Source organism: Bombus affinis, chromosome 8 (genome assembly GCF_024516045.1).
Source record: "Bombus affinis isolate iyBomAffi1 chromosome 8, iyBomAffi1.2, whole genome shotgun sequence".
In the NCBI taxonomy this organism is placed as follows: Eukaryota; Metazoa; Arthropoda; class Insecta; order Hymenoptera; family Apidae; genus Bombus; species Bombus affinis.
In genome coordinates, this window is record NC_066351.1 from 11,406,399 (window position 1) to 11,423,733 (window position 17,335).

The 17,335-nt window shown below is 43.2% G+C and overlaps 2 protein-coding genes across 6 annotated transcripts in view; one reads left to right on the forward strand and one right to left on the reverse strand.

Moving 5' to 3' along the window:
* The window catches only part of LOC126919182 (ELAV-like protein 2), a 43,053-nt gene extending 26,410 nt beyond the window's left edge, over positions 1–16,643 (reverse strand). Inside the window, exons 1-2 of one of the 4 annotated variants that reach the window (XM_050727976.1) lie at positions 1,072–2,589; positions 37–361 (exon numbers count right to left, since the gene is read on the reverse strand). The gene's annotated coding sequence lies outside the window, so the exon portion shown is untranslated. Of the gene's footprint in view, positions 1–36; positions 362–1,071; positions 2,590–13,998; positions 14,685–16,619 lie in introns of those variants that run through there. The other 3 variants (XM_050727977.1, XM_050727975.1, XM_050727972.1) reach the window with 3 other exon arrangements.
* Positions 5,821–13,676, forward strand: LOC126919172 (cytosolic carboxypeptidase 6). Of its 2 annotated transcripts, XM_050727948.1 has the most exons (9): positions 5,821–6,715; positions 6,780–7,177; positions 7,269–7,634; positions 10,284–10,648; positions 10,716–11,152; positions 11,216–11,419; positions 11,536–11,759; positions 12,264–12,459; positions 12,688–13,676. In XM_050727948.1, exons 3-9 carry the CDS (start codon positions 7,613–7,615, stop codon positions 12,989–12,991), a joined length of 1,752 nt encoding a protein of 583 aa, XP_050583905.1. In that variant the 5' UTR covers positions 5,821–6,715; positions 6,780–7,177; positions 7,269–7,612; the 3' UTR covers positions 12,992–13,676. The 2 variants fall into 2 exon arrangements, with proteins under 2 accessions (XP_050583905.1, XP_050583904.1); XM_050727947.1 differs by lacking the exons at positions 5,821–6,715; positions 6,780–7,177; positions 7,269–7,634 and adding an exon at positions 10,058–10,149.
* Positions 16,644–17,335: the final 692 nt, after the last annotated feature.

Sequence of the window (17,335 nt, forward strand, 5' to 3'; positions counted from 1 at the left end):
CACACTATCTAACACCCCTTTATCCCTCTCACGCACCATTGTGATCGAGGCCATCGCGGACGGAAGCGTCCCTCTCGAGACTTCCTGCTTGTCCTCGACGAGGACCCGCAGTGCCAGTTGCTCCATCCTGGATCTGCTTGATCCTTCATGCACACTCTCGCCGTTTTCCATCATCTTGTTACCGAACATATTCAACATATTCGATCGACCGTGTTTTTCGAGACCGTATTTCTCTCTCGTTTTCAGTTTCTCGTCTTTCTTTTTTTCCTCGTTTAATTATGACTTTTTTTTTTTCTTTCGATTCTTTTTTTTCCGTTTGCTCTTTCGCCGGTTGCTCCGCAAGTGGGAAGAAGGATTCGAACTGAAAGTTGGCCGGAGAACCGTGGGTTTGGAGTCTGCGTTCGCGTTCTCCTGGCCACGTTGCTTTCGGCTGCCACGCCCAAACTTCTCTATCCCGCGATACTGCGCCGTAGAAAAACGTCAGTTGTTGCGCGCCGATATTTTCACCGTGTTCCACGGATAGAAATACTTTTTAAATCGTGCTTATCGTAAGTGAGAATTCACGCCCAATGTCAATCGATTGCTATGACGAATTAACATTTCAATTCTTTTTACACCAAGATCGGTATCTATTTTTTTGTTTTTCTCTAATGGGATAACGATAAATTTAAATCAATTTGAATTTGAAATGAAGCTGAAACGAATTCAACAAAATTTGAAATATGTTTCTACGAAGCAATGAGGGGAAAATGATCCCCGTAATCGGCCAAGAGAACGCGAGAAAAATAAGTTCGATAAAGGAGAATGATCATGGCTGCCGGAAGGATCCTTCGTTTGGTCCTGTATAAAGGATGTTCCGGCAAAGGGTTTACAAACATATATTATAATGATCGGCACCTGATAGCGCGCTATCAAAACACATAGATCGATATACATAGAGATCGATAATAATGTTTGCAATTATAACGGTAATAATAACAACAATAATAACAAGATAAGAATAGAACAATAATAATAATTCGAAGGTCAGAATCACAGAAGCAACAAAAGTAAAGAAACAAATGAACATACCGGTTAACGATGAAAATCAGTGGTTGGAGGATGCCGATATCTGGGCGTAGAACGAAACGACGGTGGGTTAATGTTTTTTTTTTTTCGTTTTTATTAGTTTTTTTTTTAATGAAGTGTTATCTCTGCCTTTTTTTTGTATATATTATCTATATCGCTAGATTTTCATTTCGTTGTTATCTCGTTTGATGCTCGTTCTTTGTTCCGTTTCGTATTTAATTTTCGTTCTTTAAACGACGATGTGTGCGTGTTTCGTTTATCCGTTTGTTCGTTTATTTTTCGTTCTGAACCGTGCCCGTGTTTTACCCGATAATTTTAATCGATTTTTAAACGGCCAAGTTTGTCGAATTACGGCGACGAATTACAAGTTCAAGTCCTTCTCCAGATATCTCTCTCGCACTTTCTTCGATCGACAACGAAGAATTACAGTCTATACTTTATAAAAACAATCGAACCTACTGGATACACGACGATCGCACGTACATATGACACTTGATTTTTTAATGTATCGACGAAACGAAAGGGGGAAAAAAAATGACGAAGAAAATCACGGAACACACCCTCTAGTGTCTCTCTTTCACACCCACCGGCCAACACTATTACTTCGTCTTTCTCCCTCTACCTCTCCCTTTCTCATCCGTACGTTTTCCTTTTTCCTTCTCCACAAGACCTCTTCCGCCGACTAAAGGATCTTCCAGACGACGATTCCTGCTCTCTGTATTTTTAACACCAACCTCGTCAACGTATCGCACACTGAATTATCTTCGTGGAGAACCGGCGACGTATATTTTATCCTCGTAGCTTTAATTATCTTTTTCTTTTCCCTCGTTTTTTCTCTCTTTCTTTTTTAGACGAAGTTAGAAGGAGAACCGCGTGCACGTCGATCGAGATCGATCTTCGAGAAGCTGACCGTTCCAGGAGGCGAAGGGATAAAAATAAGGATCCGGGAAGGGGGGTAGAAATGGACGAACGAAATCATAAGATCCCCGACGAAGACGCACGTGAAAGAACGTGGTACGACGATCCAAGTCTGTTGACGAAATTTCTTTCTCCGCTGACCGATCGATTTGAACTTCGATTATTTCGTTTTACTCTCAGCTCGTTTTCTATTAATCGTGTTTTCTATCGATTACTGTTGTTGCTGTTGTTGACGTCCGTTGTACTCTTTTTGCCTTCGACCTTTTCGTTTCTCTTTTTCCTTCCTTCTTTCTTTTTCGTTAGTTTAAACGCGGTTCGAAGTTGTGCGTGAACACACGCGGTTTTCGATTAGTATCTCGTTGACACGTGGGCGGGAGAAAGCAAGAATGATTGATCGGTATATACGGTGAGGACGATTCTATATGTACCAACGATACGAACGTATTGTCGAATTAAAGGGTCAGAAATGAAGATATACAAGCAAATAGTAAGAATGTTGCGGGTATAACGGTGTCTACAACGCAATGCCTTTATGTGGTGCGGTAACTAAACTGACGGAGCCAGGCCCTGCCGCCAATCGCTGCACCCTCTGTTGCCCGCTGCCGCCACCGCCCCCGATGCTACTACTTCTACCTAGGCTAGAGGGGTGGGAGCCGCGAGGAGGATAGAGGTCGAAGGTAACAATCAAGGAAAGCACGTTGAATAGAGGAGGATCGACGAACATTGAGGAATGTACGCAGGCGCTGAAAAGAGGCAATGACTGCACCCTCTCCCTGGATCGCCACCACCGCTTCGATATCTCGCGGCACGCCATCTCTCGATGGAGGGGCTGCGATGGCCGCGAACACGGCCAAGAAAAACGGAGGAAGCTAAAGCGAGGAGAAAGGATGAAAAAAAGAGAGGTAAAGTCGAAAGAAAATAGCAAAAGACCGATCGAAGGAAAAGAAGAATATACGCGAGCGGATCGAAGGCAATGGCTGCATCTTCCCGATACCAGCAACTATGGTTGTCCGTTTGTCGACGCGGTTTGAAAGATGGAAACCGGGCCACGGAGAGCGGCGAGAAGGAAACGAAGAAAAACCGTGGCCGGAGGCGGCGGAATCTACGCAGGCGCCGAGTGACGAAGAAACGCGAAGTAATACTTGGTTGGAAATTGTCGTGACGTTAACTCATTCGACGTAAAGAGTTGCATGGATGTAACTACGACGGGGATGTATGCGTCAGAAGGAATTCTGACGAAGTAATAACTCTTGCTGAAAATAACTTTGCATCGTTCCACACTCCGCGTGTAATACTCGTTTGCTGATTCAAACAGGAACACGAAAATGCAAAAAATTGAGGAGTTTATAGAGACCCAAGGAGTCGCGTGCGTCGGACAGAAATCAAAGAGGATTGCTCTCTGACCTATCTGGACATTAGGATCGGCTGAAAAGCTGTTGAGACAAATACGCAAAGAAAGAGAGAGAAAATGAAATCGAGGGTAGTTGCACGACGCACGCAGGCGCTAGGGAAGGGTCGTGAACAATGGCTGCTCCCTCTGGAGATCCTCTGGACCTTGCAACCACCGATACTGATTGAAAGAGCACTCCCGGGGACCATATACGAGGAGGAGAAAGAAAGAACGAGGGATGGAAAGAAGTAGTTAGTGGATAGCTGTTGATCGAACAATCGCCGTTTGGGACAAAGATTTTGGAAGAAAAAGGGAACTCTCGACTCTAAAATAGCAGGGCGTAGTTTGCATACAGGTGGTAGAAGAGCGCGGTAAAAGGTTGGAAAGGGGAAAGCAACCGCCGCGCCGCTAGCTAGATGGCCCGGGAAAAGGTGTTAATCGCGAACTCGAGTGGAGGCGGACGGTACTCTCACAGACAGGGATGCTACAAAACAACTCAAGGACCGTTGTTTCAACGACGTTCGCCAAAAAAATTGAAAAGCAGAAAATTTAGAAGTAACGGTGAACACGAGATAGATGCGTGGACGCGATTAGAGTCGACGAATAATAAATTCGACGTAAAAATATATTTGAATATTTCGTCAGAGAAGTCGTGGTCTCGCCATCGTGTTCCGAGGAACGGGGGTTGAATTCGAGGGGAAGAAGAAAAAAATGGCTAGACGTACGGGGGAGTGCACGTGCGCAAGCGCTACTCTCGAGGGTTGAAGAGGAAGGGGTGAAAATTCAGGCTCCGCGAACGACGGAAAGAAAAGAGAGTGGAGCGAAGGCTTGAAAAGGGGAAACGAGCGTAGGAGAGGCGGGTTGGTAGCCCGTGCAGAGCTCGAGAACGCAGGCGCCACGTTGAAAATGGAAACCGTCGTCCCAGGGGTTGACCTCCCTCTTGTACGAAAGAGCTTTTCGACCGTGCGAATGCGGCCAAATTTCGCCGTGCCTTTACCACATAGTTCACAACTATCCCCCCCTATCTTAATCTTCCCCAGTCCTCCCGCCACCCTTTTTTAACGTGCACGGACATCCACCAAATTTTCCAGAAAGTTAAACTCGAACCGATATTCAAAATCCGATGATTCGTCCAATTCGTTCTTTTTTCCTCATTGAATATAATCGCTTTAACTTTTCGACTTTTATCCCTTGCGTCTCGTCCCCTTTGACCCTGCCTCTCGTCACTTCTTTTTTTCCTTTCCCCTTTTTCGTTGTAAGCACAAGATATTACAGGCTCCGAATTGAATCAAGAGCCCCTTTTTTGTCGGAGCCCTAGCTACCTGGAGGAGGTGCATTCATCACGGAATATTGTAACGCTATCCCTAGCGGAATCTTGAGAGGACACGTGCTGCGTAAATGGGTCCACGTGCCTCGGGCATCGGTAAATCACACAATACGACGATGCAGCGCTAATGAAACGTTAACAAAGAAAAAAAAATCAAATTACGCATTTCCTATCGAAACTTTTGTTAGTTAAAAGTAGCACCCCACTTTTTCTGATCCCTTTATAGTAACAGCAAATATATGAAACAGTAAATGTTCGAATGCAATTCTATTCGGATAAGAACAATCTGCCTCTTTAACATGTACGTAAACGAGTAAAATCATAGTCTGCACTTGATCGACGATTATCTTATCTGTGATCGAGTACAAACGAGGAAAGTATCGATCGACAGGATAAAAAGTACGCGAGCCGACGTGAATATCATTTCCACGTTATTACTCGAACGGCGTCAATGTTAACGAACGCTCTGCAAAGAGGGCTCGCTAATGACTCGGCCTCGGAATTACGAACGTGAGTCGATCATCACGGCGGAAATAATTGGTTTGCTCGTTGCCGCCTGTTACATTCGCAACGCGAGATACAAGATACGCGGATGAAAAAGTCACGCTGAGAAAAGAGCTGCCCAGGAGGGGTCGAAAGAAAGCACAAACGGAGCCAGATAGGGGGAAAGACGAAAAAATGAGGGGATGATAATCTAATGGTAAATAGCATGCATACGAGGACAGACACGGGCAACGGCGTAGCCTGTACAAATCTATTCCATCGTACTCTATAAATAGATGCTCGAAGAAAATGTAAGTATATGTATTAGATTTGAATTTAAATCAGAATATCACAATTTTAACTTGTGCCTCTAAAAATCATCATATAAATAGCTTCTATCAACTGAAATTACCATTTTACTGTCGAAACGAGATAGTTCCATACTCCGGTTATCTCCATTCGCACGAAACAAAAGATAACATCCAGCCGTATCGTAATACCAGATATTAAATCCAACGTGATAATAGGAAAATTGAAATTATCCGTCAAAATATAGTCCGGATGTTCGATGAAAACGACGACGTTAAAAAAATGCAGCCAGACAGGGATGGGGCAGACGGTAGCACCGCGTAAATCCCGAATCCCGTCTCGGGCAATTTATAACGCTCCTCCTCTTTGTCCCAAACTTCCGTTTGTTGAGTATCCTGGGAACAGGCAGTACCTAGCCCAATTGCCCCCTCTTGCTACGCCATTGGGCGTGGGGTGGCAAGAGGAGCTCGGTGCCCAACGGCACAGGGGTTTCGAATATCGATCTCTTGCGTTCTCCTAGTTATTCACTCTCTCTCCTACACTTGCACCGGCCCTCTCTTTCTCCTCGTTTCTCTCCCTCCACGTTGCACAGAGCTCGGCTGCGAACAACTCGGGGAACAGAGAGGGACGAGGGTGAAGGAAGGGTTCACCAGGAAGTCCCAGCCAAAGCCCAGGAACGGAGGACATTCACCAGCCGAACAAACACACGTACATGCACCTACCACCGATGCGAATCTTGCCCGGACCGCGACTCTCCAATCTTCAAATTCCCAACTTTTTACGCTCCCGATCCTCTGCTCGACGATCGATGAATACAGTTCTATCCAGATGAATTACAAAATCCACCCGACTACCGTTAAAATCCAAGATGTTCTTATTATACGTAGCCCTCCCTTTAGAGAGTGCTTATCCTAAGGATCGCCAGAGAAGGAGTTTATATCCCTTCAGAATTGTAACCACTTTTCGTTCCTTAATGGAGTCGTTTTTTTGTCGCGGTTAGAGAAGAAATACCTTGGGAATCCAATAATCCTTCATTCTATAAAAGTAATCTCTACAACTAGACCGTGAAATTCTATCAAACTTCTGTTTAACCAGCAATTTGGAAACCACTTTTGGATAGTTTTACACGAGTTTTACCAGCGTGGTTCGGGCTAGTGAAAATAGTTCGCAGGACGAGCGGTATCCAGGAATTATGCGGGTTCATCGATTAGTGGACGCAGGTAGTTAACATAGTTACGCGTTGTTGGAGCATTGAACCAACTATTCGGGAATGTATCTTTTCAGAGGCAACAGCAAGTTTCCATAACTGCATCCCTTCTCCCGGTGACACGCTATATTTGCGCTTGCTCATCCGGGTGCTTGGTCAAACAATAAATATGCGTGACTTAAGCTCACTTTGCATGTTGCACGGAGCGGGTTGCGTGGACCCGGGAACGAGGCTGCACACGTGCATCAGAGGCTGAATCCGTGCGTCTCCCCGTAGTCTGATAATCGAGCCAGGGTTATGCATGCGGATTACGTAGCTTCCAGACGCGTATCAAACGCGTGCCAAACTCGTTATTTCGAAATTGCGAATCTTCCACAATATAAAGGACGAATTATTCATTGTTCGATATTCTATGCGGCTCGTGTGTCCCGAACGTGTTCTTAAAAATCTTTCCCCACTCAGCATGTTACATCGAGTACGTAGAAAGAAGGACAAATATTCTTGCGCAAATATTTACCACAGAAACGATCGATCTTCCTGTTATAGATTGATAGATTGTGTTTCAGGGGTCAGATCTTCAGCTTTTATCCAAGCAAAATAAAATGCCACGCGTTACAAAGCACGGTTATGATTTTCCTTATATTTCGGTCGTACGACCGTCTCGTTAGAGGTTGCATTAGTTCTATGAACTTTCGTCGAAACTCTATACGTATAGCCAAGGGACAGTCACGCGAGACACAGAAAATTTCATGGCTGAAGGCAAAAACGAAAAGAAATGGCAGCAGGGACACCTATCGATTCAACAAACCAAGGAAACCAGGCGCGTGGATCCGCCGTTAGTATCGTCCAGTCGATGAGAAGTTGAGCCTCGTGTGGACCAGTTCGGGACAAGTCAAACTCCGCTCTCGATATGTCCGACGCTGAGGAAACTGGTACGTACTATGCTCGATCCGTCTTCGAGAATTGTTCGTAACAAGCTAGAAACCGTTCCGTGACTGAAACGCGAGCACGTAACACATGCCACATCGTCTATCTGCGTGATCGCACCTCTACACGAGAGAGAAACGTTTTGTCTATAAACGTGTGCTTCTATATTTCGACGTCGTTTTCCGATAGATCTTATGTGATCCGTCAAGCCGACCGAATCACCGACTCAAGGAGCAGTCACGCGAGGATCAACGCTAGCTCGATGCTTATTGCCCTCTGACATTTGGCAGGTGTTCCTCTTTGGAGACCAGTTCGCCTCGTGATATAACATATAGATCGCAAAATTTACCGCAGAGGAACACTTTCTCGGTCGGTTTTCCATGTGCGAGGGGTGGCTTTCCCTTTGTGACTCGAAGCTGCCATATCCTTCCCTGTTCCAAGCTATTATTACCGCTCTGGTCGCCTTTTTCTCTTTCTCTCTTGACCTAACTTCCGTTTTCCGCGTCACGGAATAACGAATAAACTAGAAGGAAGCCTCTTATAGTTGGATTCCTCTAATTTCGTTCGATCTAGATCGCGATCCAGGGAAACCGTGTCGAGGAGAAAAAATATAACGACCGAGGCCGCCTTTCCTTTTTTTTTTCCCCTCGTAGCCGGAACTGTTGAAGATTTAGTATGAGTTCAGCGGTGCGTATCACAGTGTATCCTCTCCCTCTCTATCCTCCAGCCACCCTTGCCGTCCCCTTGATTGTTCCGTGCTTTTCTGTCCAGCCTCTTTGTCCCACTTTTAATTGCTCTTCCCAACCGTCAGCTCCAGAGTGTCCTCAGACCTTTTTTCCCTCCAATTTCCCAGGAATTTTCTCTTTTTTTCCCTCTTGCTTCCACAGCCGCAATCGAGGCGAGACAACACACCGCAGACATTTGCCTGGGCAAATTGTAGAACGTTTCCCGGAGGTGGAAGCTTGTCCCGTCGTGGATAAAGTGTTGCCATTAATGCCAAGCTATCAACCTTTGTCGTTGTCCAGCCTTTCAAGAAAAAAAATACCTAACACTAAATTTAAATGGTCGTAAATCGAGAAAACTCTACGGGACGAGACTTCGTACGATTTTCTATGCTTCTATCAAATCTGATCGAACGAGAAACGAGTCACTGTCGGTCACTAGCATTGACTGGCTAAGTTCACGTGACTCGTGGTATAATGGTCAGGTTTTGCGTCAATCGATGAATAATTGATAAGAGAATTGTGCAATCTCAACGGAAAACCACTATAGCCTAACCGACTGAGTTTAATTTCCCTTTTTCTTTGTGCTTTCGTTCCTTCCAGGCTATAGACGCGTGGGTTTTAGTTGGTAGATGTGTCATTTACGGGCATCGTACGAACCGCATGGAAATAGATATCGAACAAGCCTGATTTAGAAATCCGCACGCGACACGCTATGTACCCATCGAGAAAAGAACGATGCATGATAGAACGGAGCAGCTAGACTTGAGACACCACGACGTGTATTGTCGAAGACGTGACGTGGACGTTCCTGTCTGTTTCTTACTACTTCGAGCACGCGCTACGTGGATCTCGCCAGCCCTAATATAATCTCTTCGCTTCTTCGAATCGTTAATACGCGAGAAAGAATAGATCCAGAACGCTATAATGCACTAGATACGTGGAAAACTATCAGATAGATTGAAAGAACGAAAGCTAAGAAGCCGTTTAAATCCGTGGAGGATGGTCTTAAAAATTTCGTATTAGATCAGACTTTAACACAGTCCCTGAGAGATACAGATGATACAAAGATGACTTTAATCTATGCTGCTATTCCAATTTTTATATATAAATACCATACAAAAAACAGGAGAAATGTGAAAAATATTTCGTGCGTATCTCGTACATGATCCACGACCTCCGCACGGTTGGAAACTAAAGTTCATCGCTCAATTTCAAATTCCGGCGTTTCGTGACCAGGAGCAACAGCGCTCTCACTCGCCACCTTCGTTCGTTCCCACGAGCGCGAGATTACGAAAGGATACGAAGATCGGATTTAGAAATAGATATCAACGAACCGAATTTACCGAGCACCAAAAGTAAATTGCCGATCTAGCCTCTTTTCTTCGTCTAGATTTCGATCAACTAGCTTCTCGTGACCGCAAACGACTTTGTCCGTTTCGTTAAAGCCTGCTTTGTCGATCCTGTGGGATCTTTGACGCGTGGCAGCCACGCGAATTCCCGCCAATCTTGCTCGATTGAACCGCGCGAAATCACGAACCTAGGCCACACGAGAGATTCCTCGCACGAGAACCGACACGAGAATTAACCGTAACGTGCTGATCCAACGGCACGATCGGTGTTACAGCCTTTATCCACGTAGGTGGTAACACCCACCATAAAAGGTAGTTTAGACCCAGAGGAAAGTCAGTCTGTTGCCACGTCTTCTGCTTAGTGGATCAGCGCGTTTCCTCTTTCGGAATGGCTCACGGGGAGGGTCGAGATCCGTTGGAACATACCAGCCTCTATCAAAGAGCTGGTTCGATCCTTTTTTATCTATATTTCGTTTCGATTAATTCTTTTCTTCTTTGCTACTTAATTGCGCTTGATTGAAAACGTTTTTAACGAATTACAAGGATGTTGAGTACTACAAAGAGACGTTTGACTGTGCAGAGAGCGAGGACAGTGATACAGAAGGAGGTATGGGAAACGTGAACAAAATGATAATGCGACCACCGGGACACAGCGGAAAGGCGAAGAAAGGACACATTTGTTTCGATGCCTCGTTCGAGACCGGTAACTTGGGCAGGGTGGACCTTATCTCAGAATTCGAGTACGATCTGTTCATCAGGCCTGATATTTGCAATCCGCGACTTCGCCTGTGGTTCAACTTCACCGTGGACAACGTGAAAGCGGATCAACGAGTGGTCTTTAACATAGTTAACATATCGAAGAGCGCAAATCTGTTTCGAAACGGAATGACGCCGTTGGTGAAGAGCAGCAGTAAACCAAAGTGGCAAAGGATTCCCAGAGACCAAGTGAGTTGCCGTCTACAGAAAACGATGAAACCAGTAACGAAAAATATTTTACGAAACTTTCCTCTAGGTATTTTACTACAAATCGGCGCAGCACCAAAACCACTACGTCCTCAGTTTCGCCTTTTCTTTCGACCGTGAAGAAGATGTGTATCAATTTGCTTTGACCTATCCATACTCGTACAGTCGCTATCTGGCACATCTGGATAATCTTTGCACCAGGTTAACGTGTACAAACAGGGAAACCTTAGCCACGTCGATACAAAAGAGGAAAATCGAATTGGTCACGATAACTTCAAATCTGGAAGACTCTCAAGAACATTCAAGGAGGGTGGTGGTCGTTCTTGCCAGAGTACATCCAGGCGAGTCACCCTCTTCCTTCGTTTGCCAAGGTCTAATGGACTTTCTGGTCAGTTCCCACCCCATCGCCCAAGTGTTGAGGAATTATGTCGTTTTCAAGATAGTGCCGATGCTAAACCCTGACGGCGTTTTTCTTGGCAATTATAGGTAAATAGAGAATCCTCTGCCAAACGAGAAACAAACGAGCGACAGAATGTTCTCTTGTTAAAGATCCACTCTGATGGGGCAAGACTTGAATCGTTCGTGGAACAAAATCTCCGATTGGCTGCATCCTGCTCTGGTAGCGATCAAACCGATGTTGAAGAACCTCGATAAGAGTTCCCGTACACCATTGGACTGCGTACTTGACTTACACGCTCATACCAACGCTACGGGACTTTTCGTTTATGGAAACACCTACGACGACGTGTACAGGTATCTCTAACCGTTTTTCTTTTTCCTAAAGAAATTCCCTCGAGATATTCGTAAAGAAAATAAGATCCTTCCGTTTCCAAATGACACTATCTAACTAACGGCTGCCAGCCTCTCAGGTACGAGAGGCACATCGTGTTACCAAAGTTGTTAGCGCAACACGCCGAAGACTATGAAATAGGGAACACGATGTACAATCAGGATCCCCATAAGGCTGGGACCGCGCGTCGTTATCTGTGTTCCATTCTCAAGGAACATGTAAATTGCTACAGCATCGAGGTATCGATGTTCGGATACACTAGGAAATCAACGCCTGGAATATTCCCGTACACCGAGGAAGGATGTATCCTTTGATATCTATATTTATTTTCCGTGAATACGTGAATTATTTTCTACTTGTGCATGAGCATTTGTTTCGCTTAAAATTCTCCAGTCGCGTCTGTCTTTGGAATTCTTGCAACAGAATGTTTCACGAATCTAGAATAATCTATATATGTTTAAACGAAAATATTCAAGTGTGTTAACCCGATAGATTCAGTTGGTATCTAGGTAACCAACTAACTTTATATTGCCACAATCCTGGAAATGGTAATTAATCACTCGGAAGGCAAACCGTCTTGAGAGCATTCCAAACGAAACAGCTGTTAAGCCGCACGGTTATTTCGCTTCGCTCCGTGTTTTTCGAGCGAAATTAAGCAAAGTACTATTGAATAATTTATAACACGGTCAATTAAAGCGAAAGCTTTGCGTTAAAAAGTTTGGATGCCAATCGATCATCCGGTACTTAACGTAGGCCTGTGCTACGATGCGATGAATCAACTATCTTGACTTCCCAATTAAATCACAGATTATAGATTAGGCCGCAATCTGGCCCGTGTATTCCTAGAATATTACAAACTGATGGGCATCATACCCGCCGGTCTTCCCGATCAACCATCCACCAAACGAACAAGGCAATCACGAACAAGACATCGAGTTCTTAGAGAACCTAGACCGAAGACATCCAGGAAACCTGCGCCTATACATCTGGCCAGTATTCACGAGTAATTTCACTCCCATTACTTTGTTATAGAAATTCATACGCCTCTTCTTTACTCTGCTGCTATTTTAAGAAAACTCTCAAACTCTTCTTAATAGAAATAGCCATGTAAAATCTACTATATAAAGATAAAATAATTTCATTCTACGAGTTAATAGTTGTGGTTTAAGAATCAGGATAGAATGAAAATGAACAAGTTGGATGATGAAATCCGCATGGCCGTGATCGTCAGGTACTTTCAAGAGGAGACAGAGATGGCCGCGAGCGGCGGTTACCGATCGATGAGCGGCACGCGGATGAGCCAGCTTGGGACCGGAACTGGAAGTGGAACGGGCGTCGGCGGGTGCAGGAACCGGAGCTACAGGTTCCGGAGCCCCGGGGCACCGCTCGACAGGGTGCAGGCCCTGTCCAGACATCCCGCCGAGCCGAGGCTCACCATTATCGATTTCAATCAGCTGACAAGGGGCGGTTTGGAACTGGCTACCAGCAAGAACAGGGCAAAGGTCGCTCGAAAAGCCGCGAAGTTGAACAGATAGCGATCTCCATTTTACCTCAAAGCGTCGTCTTAGCACCGATAATCGATAGGTAAAATAATTCTTTAAAAAGAACTTCGAAGCGTCTGATTCGATTTAACTAACGCGAACCGCTAGATTTAGACTCTTCTTTGCGCAAAGAAATTTTTAAAGAATGCTACGAATTAAAAATTTCTCCCTGAAGCTCTACGATAACGCGTACTCGCGGTCTTTCAAGAATTTGTAGGTGATCGATCGACGAAAGAAGAAGAGAATAGCAATGTAACGTAACCATGTGTAATCTGAACCCAATGTCGATCGTATCAGTTTCGTAGAGAAGCTTCTTTACACGGTGGTGTAGGTTAACGATTACCTCAATGTACACACAGAATTGATGGATCGAGTGGTATACGAAACTGCCCAATGCCAATAACGTCAATCGGTGATTCGTGTACGCTGTATCGAATCATAAAGAGTCGATTTGTAGAGTTGTTACGTTCTTTTATTCCTATACACGCGCCGCCACTTCCTTTACGTACATATTTCTTAGTACGCCCGACCGATCGGTTTATTCACTGAAAACTATTTTTACAAAGATGTTCGCGTTCCTTTGGTTTAACGACAATAAGTCGAGACTCGTATTGTATAGCAACTTAGAATTACAACAATAAAACAAACATATAAATGCTAAGGAGAAAGGGAATAAAAAGCATGCACAATCCTTTTTACTATCTGGTACAATAATTGAATAAAAAACGTAACCCCCGAACGAGACAAATTCTGTCCATCGTTTACGCGATTTCCCGTCTTTAAGACTGAAAATTTATCTCGTGGATTATAATAGAGATTCTTTACATCGCAATGATAACGGTGTAAATGAGATCGGATGAAACGGTAATCTCGTCCAAGGGTTTCTACACAGCTACCCATCCGTATCGGTGAGGGCTTCGTGGAGAAAATCGCGAAAGGGGAAAGAAGAATGCGAAAGCTGTTGCTTTCTTAGGTCACATAATAGAAATTTGTTCACGTACCTGAATGCGAGAATTACGTTTCCTAAAACTCAAGCAATCCGCGAGCTTGTTGCACGCGTATTGGATGGACAGAAGACACAGGTACTACGGGGCCTGGTACACTTGATCAGATACGGACCTAAAGATACGCTAGCTGATCACGGCTGTATCCGTTTATTGAGCATACGATAAACAGGAGAGCCGGTACAGTGACTATTGAGCGTGCGACTCCTTGATCACAACAAACCAATCAACGAATGATTTTTGTTTTCTTTTGCGTGTACGTTTCTTTCTTTCCTTTTATCAATCTTTTTTTTTCTTTTCTATACGTGACCAAATTATATGTTCAAAACACGTTGTTCGTTGCACGCGCTCGCGCACGCTTCCGTATGTCCGTGTGCGTGTAATATTCGTGTGTATGCGTGACAAGGGTAGCGTGATCACGTACATATACGTTGCACGTATACCACAGGTGTACGAACGTGTCGCGCGCGACCTTTCTATATGTTATTATACATGTATTCGTGTGTACGTTTGTGTATGTGTGTGTTTATATACGTGTGTGTACCAACGTGTCAATCAATCGGAACTGAAGAATGAACTAAAACGGAAAGAAATGAAACTATAGCGAAAGAAGGGAGCAGACAAGCGGCCAGTAGCTCTTCTACTCCTGGGCTCGAGACGGAACTGGCCCGTGGGCCGTTCCGCTCAACACCACCTCGACTCTTCTCCCTCTACAACCTCCCCAACCAACCCATTCCCCAAACCACCTCGTTGCAACCCCCTCGAACTCCCTAGCTTCTTCCCAACCCCCTCTACTCCCCTAATCTAGTATCTAGCGCGACCACCGAGCCGCCCGGTACTTCGGGGTTGGATGATACTAGGGCGGTGGTCGTTGAACCAAGTATATAGACGAGCTGTCTGCGTCGTACCGATTGCGCACAGACGCCTCTGCCTCTCTTTCTCTATCCCATTTTCCATCTCATCCCATCTATCCGTTTCTCCCATTCGTTCCAACTCGCTTCTGCACCCCTAGCTCGCAATTTGCATTTGTCTATCTCTTCCACGATTTCCCTTCCTTCTCTTTCCATTATTTTCCCCTCTTGTTCCTCCGTTTCTCTTGTTACTTCAATCCCTTTCCCATCATATTCCCCTCCCCCTATCTCTATCTCTTTTCTTTTTCATTTATCTTGCACCTCGACTCATCCGTCCTTTATTTTCCTTTTTATTATTTTTCACGTTTTTTCTCTTTGTTTTTAATTCCATTTTTAACATCTTCCTTCTCTTTATTCTTTTTCACTTCTTCCGGTATCTGGTTGTCTTCGAGCTTTCCCTCGCCCTTTTTCTCATTCGTCTTCTCGTCTTTCATTCGTACCCTATTTGCCTCTCACGCTCTCTCAACCGAGCGTACTCTCCAACGTTGCTCGTCCCTTCGTCTGTCGTGCACTCTCGCGATCGTGAACAGATCCCCAGACCAGGTAAAGCTAGCGACCTCTATATAGCTGAATAAACACGAGCGGGCTGCAACGAGTCACCAACACGCTCGTAACCCATGTAATAATAAAATAATTCTGGGATCGTATGCGTGGATTAGAGAAACCATATGCAGACAGATCCCATTTCCTGATTTTTTATCGGCCATGCTGTTATGGTATTTCTGATAAACTATATATATATATATATATATATATATTAATGTCCTCTACTTGGAAATCGTTACACCGCGGGAAGGTACTGTGACATTCAGAGAAAATGTCTAAATGAAATTTGAATTTCAATCAGTAACAAATCGGTCTAGATTTTAATCAAAAGGATTTTTCTAATCATTCCAAATTAATTCAGAAACCGTGATATGTATAATGTACCATGCAATATTTTTCGGTTATACTCGTGAATAATAGTACAAATATGTTCTACAGACTTTAGAATTAATTTTTATCAGAAGAAGAAATGAATAGAATTTTGCAATATATGAAAGGAAATATCTGAAGGTAGCTGTACCACTTTGCTAGATTTATAGGAAGGTAAAAGGGTCGAGGTACCCTTTATCTGACACTGATGCATGCTATCAGACATCCTATGCAACAACAGCGACCACTGACAACCACCTACAGGACCGAGTAAAGCCGAATTTCAACGAAATCGCGCGATCTGGATAGGTAAGTTGCAACGTGGGCGGAAACCGACCTCGATTGCCTAAGCTTAACCCTTTTCGCAGACAGTTGCGCATTGCGAAGAATCCTACCATTTTATAGACAAACTATTCATCACAAAAAATTTCCAAAGATCGAAAAACGAATTCTGCATATGTACATTATGAATGTAAAAATTTATTTGAGATAACCTATCTAACGTATGTGAGTACATATATTTTACGCAATCAATAAGAAAAAGCAATTGAAACTAATTATCATCATAAGAATTAATTGGCTTATTGTAACGAATCAATTTTTGGTTTTCAAATGATTAAGAATAACATCATCAATAAATAATCGTTCAAAGTTCGTTACGCATTCCAGTGACAAAAAAAAATAATTTTGTTATTGTATGAACAAAAATATTGTATTTAAATTCCGATTATTTAATAACAGATGAAATAAATATATATTGTATTTATATAGAAATTTTCTATGTAAGCTTACCGAATAAAACCACGTTATGCATTTTCTTCAAGATGAAATTATTATCTTCATTGAATAATGTGTAGACAGATCGATAATTTGAACACTTTCTTGCTTCTTGTTTGATGCTGTCTAACACTGACAGACTTTAATATAATACACTGGTACATTGACCATTAAAATTTTATAATACGTAGTTTGAGGTTATACTTTACAAAGTTATTTACACCACATATTGCATAATAATCATACACTATTATGATTAAAATTTATTTTCAAATTAAAAGGATATCTTAGATACACTCTCTTATTCTTATCTGTCCGACGAGAATAATTGTCGAAAATTTTGATGGATAATTGTATTTGAACACAAAGACACATTATTGACAACGTACTTTGTCCGAAAACATTCAATTTTTTAATCTCATTAAATTAAATGAAATAAACCTTTTACAAAAACTAGATACTCTTCGATATATACATATATATATACATATATGTAATAAAAGTCAATTTATGTGAAAGATCGTGTTACAGCAGCTAATGGAATAAATGACCAAACTTTACAATAGAGAAAAGAAAAGTGAACATAAAGATAAAAAATACTACTTTGTCAATACATTTTTGATCAAAAACATGTTTATAGTAAAACGGAATAAACACACTTGAAAATTAATCCAAAATTTAGGTTGGATCACGCACGACACTTATCATACGCTCTAATTGTTTCAATTTCA

Excerpts from the sequence above, each read along its gene's own strand:
- LOC126919172 (XM_050727947.1), top strand. The coding sequence starts at position 10,092 with ATGGCTCACGGGGAGGGTCGAGATCCGTTGGAACATACCAGCCTCTAT. Across the intron at positions 11,153-11,215 it reads GTTTTTCTTGGCAATTATAG|ATCCACTCTGATGGGGCAAG; the intron begins GTAAATAGAGAA and ends CTCTTGTTAAAG. Across the intron at positions 12,460-12,687 it reads CATCTGGCCAGTATTCACGA|GTACTTTCAAGAGGAGACAG; the intron begins GTAATTTCACTC and ends CGTGATCGTCAG.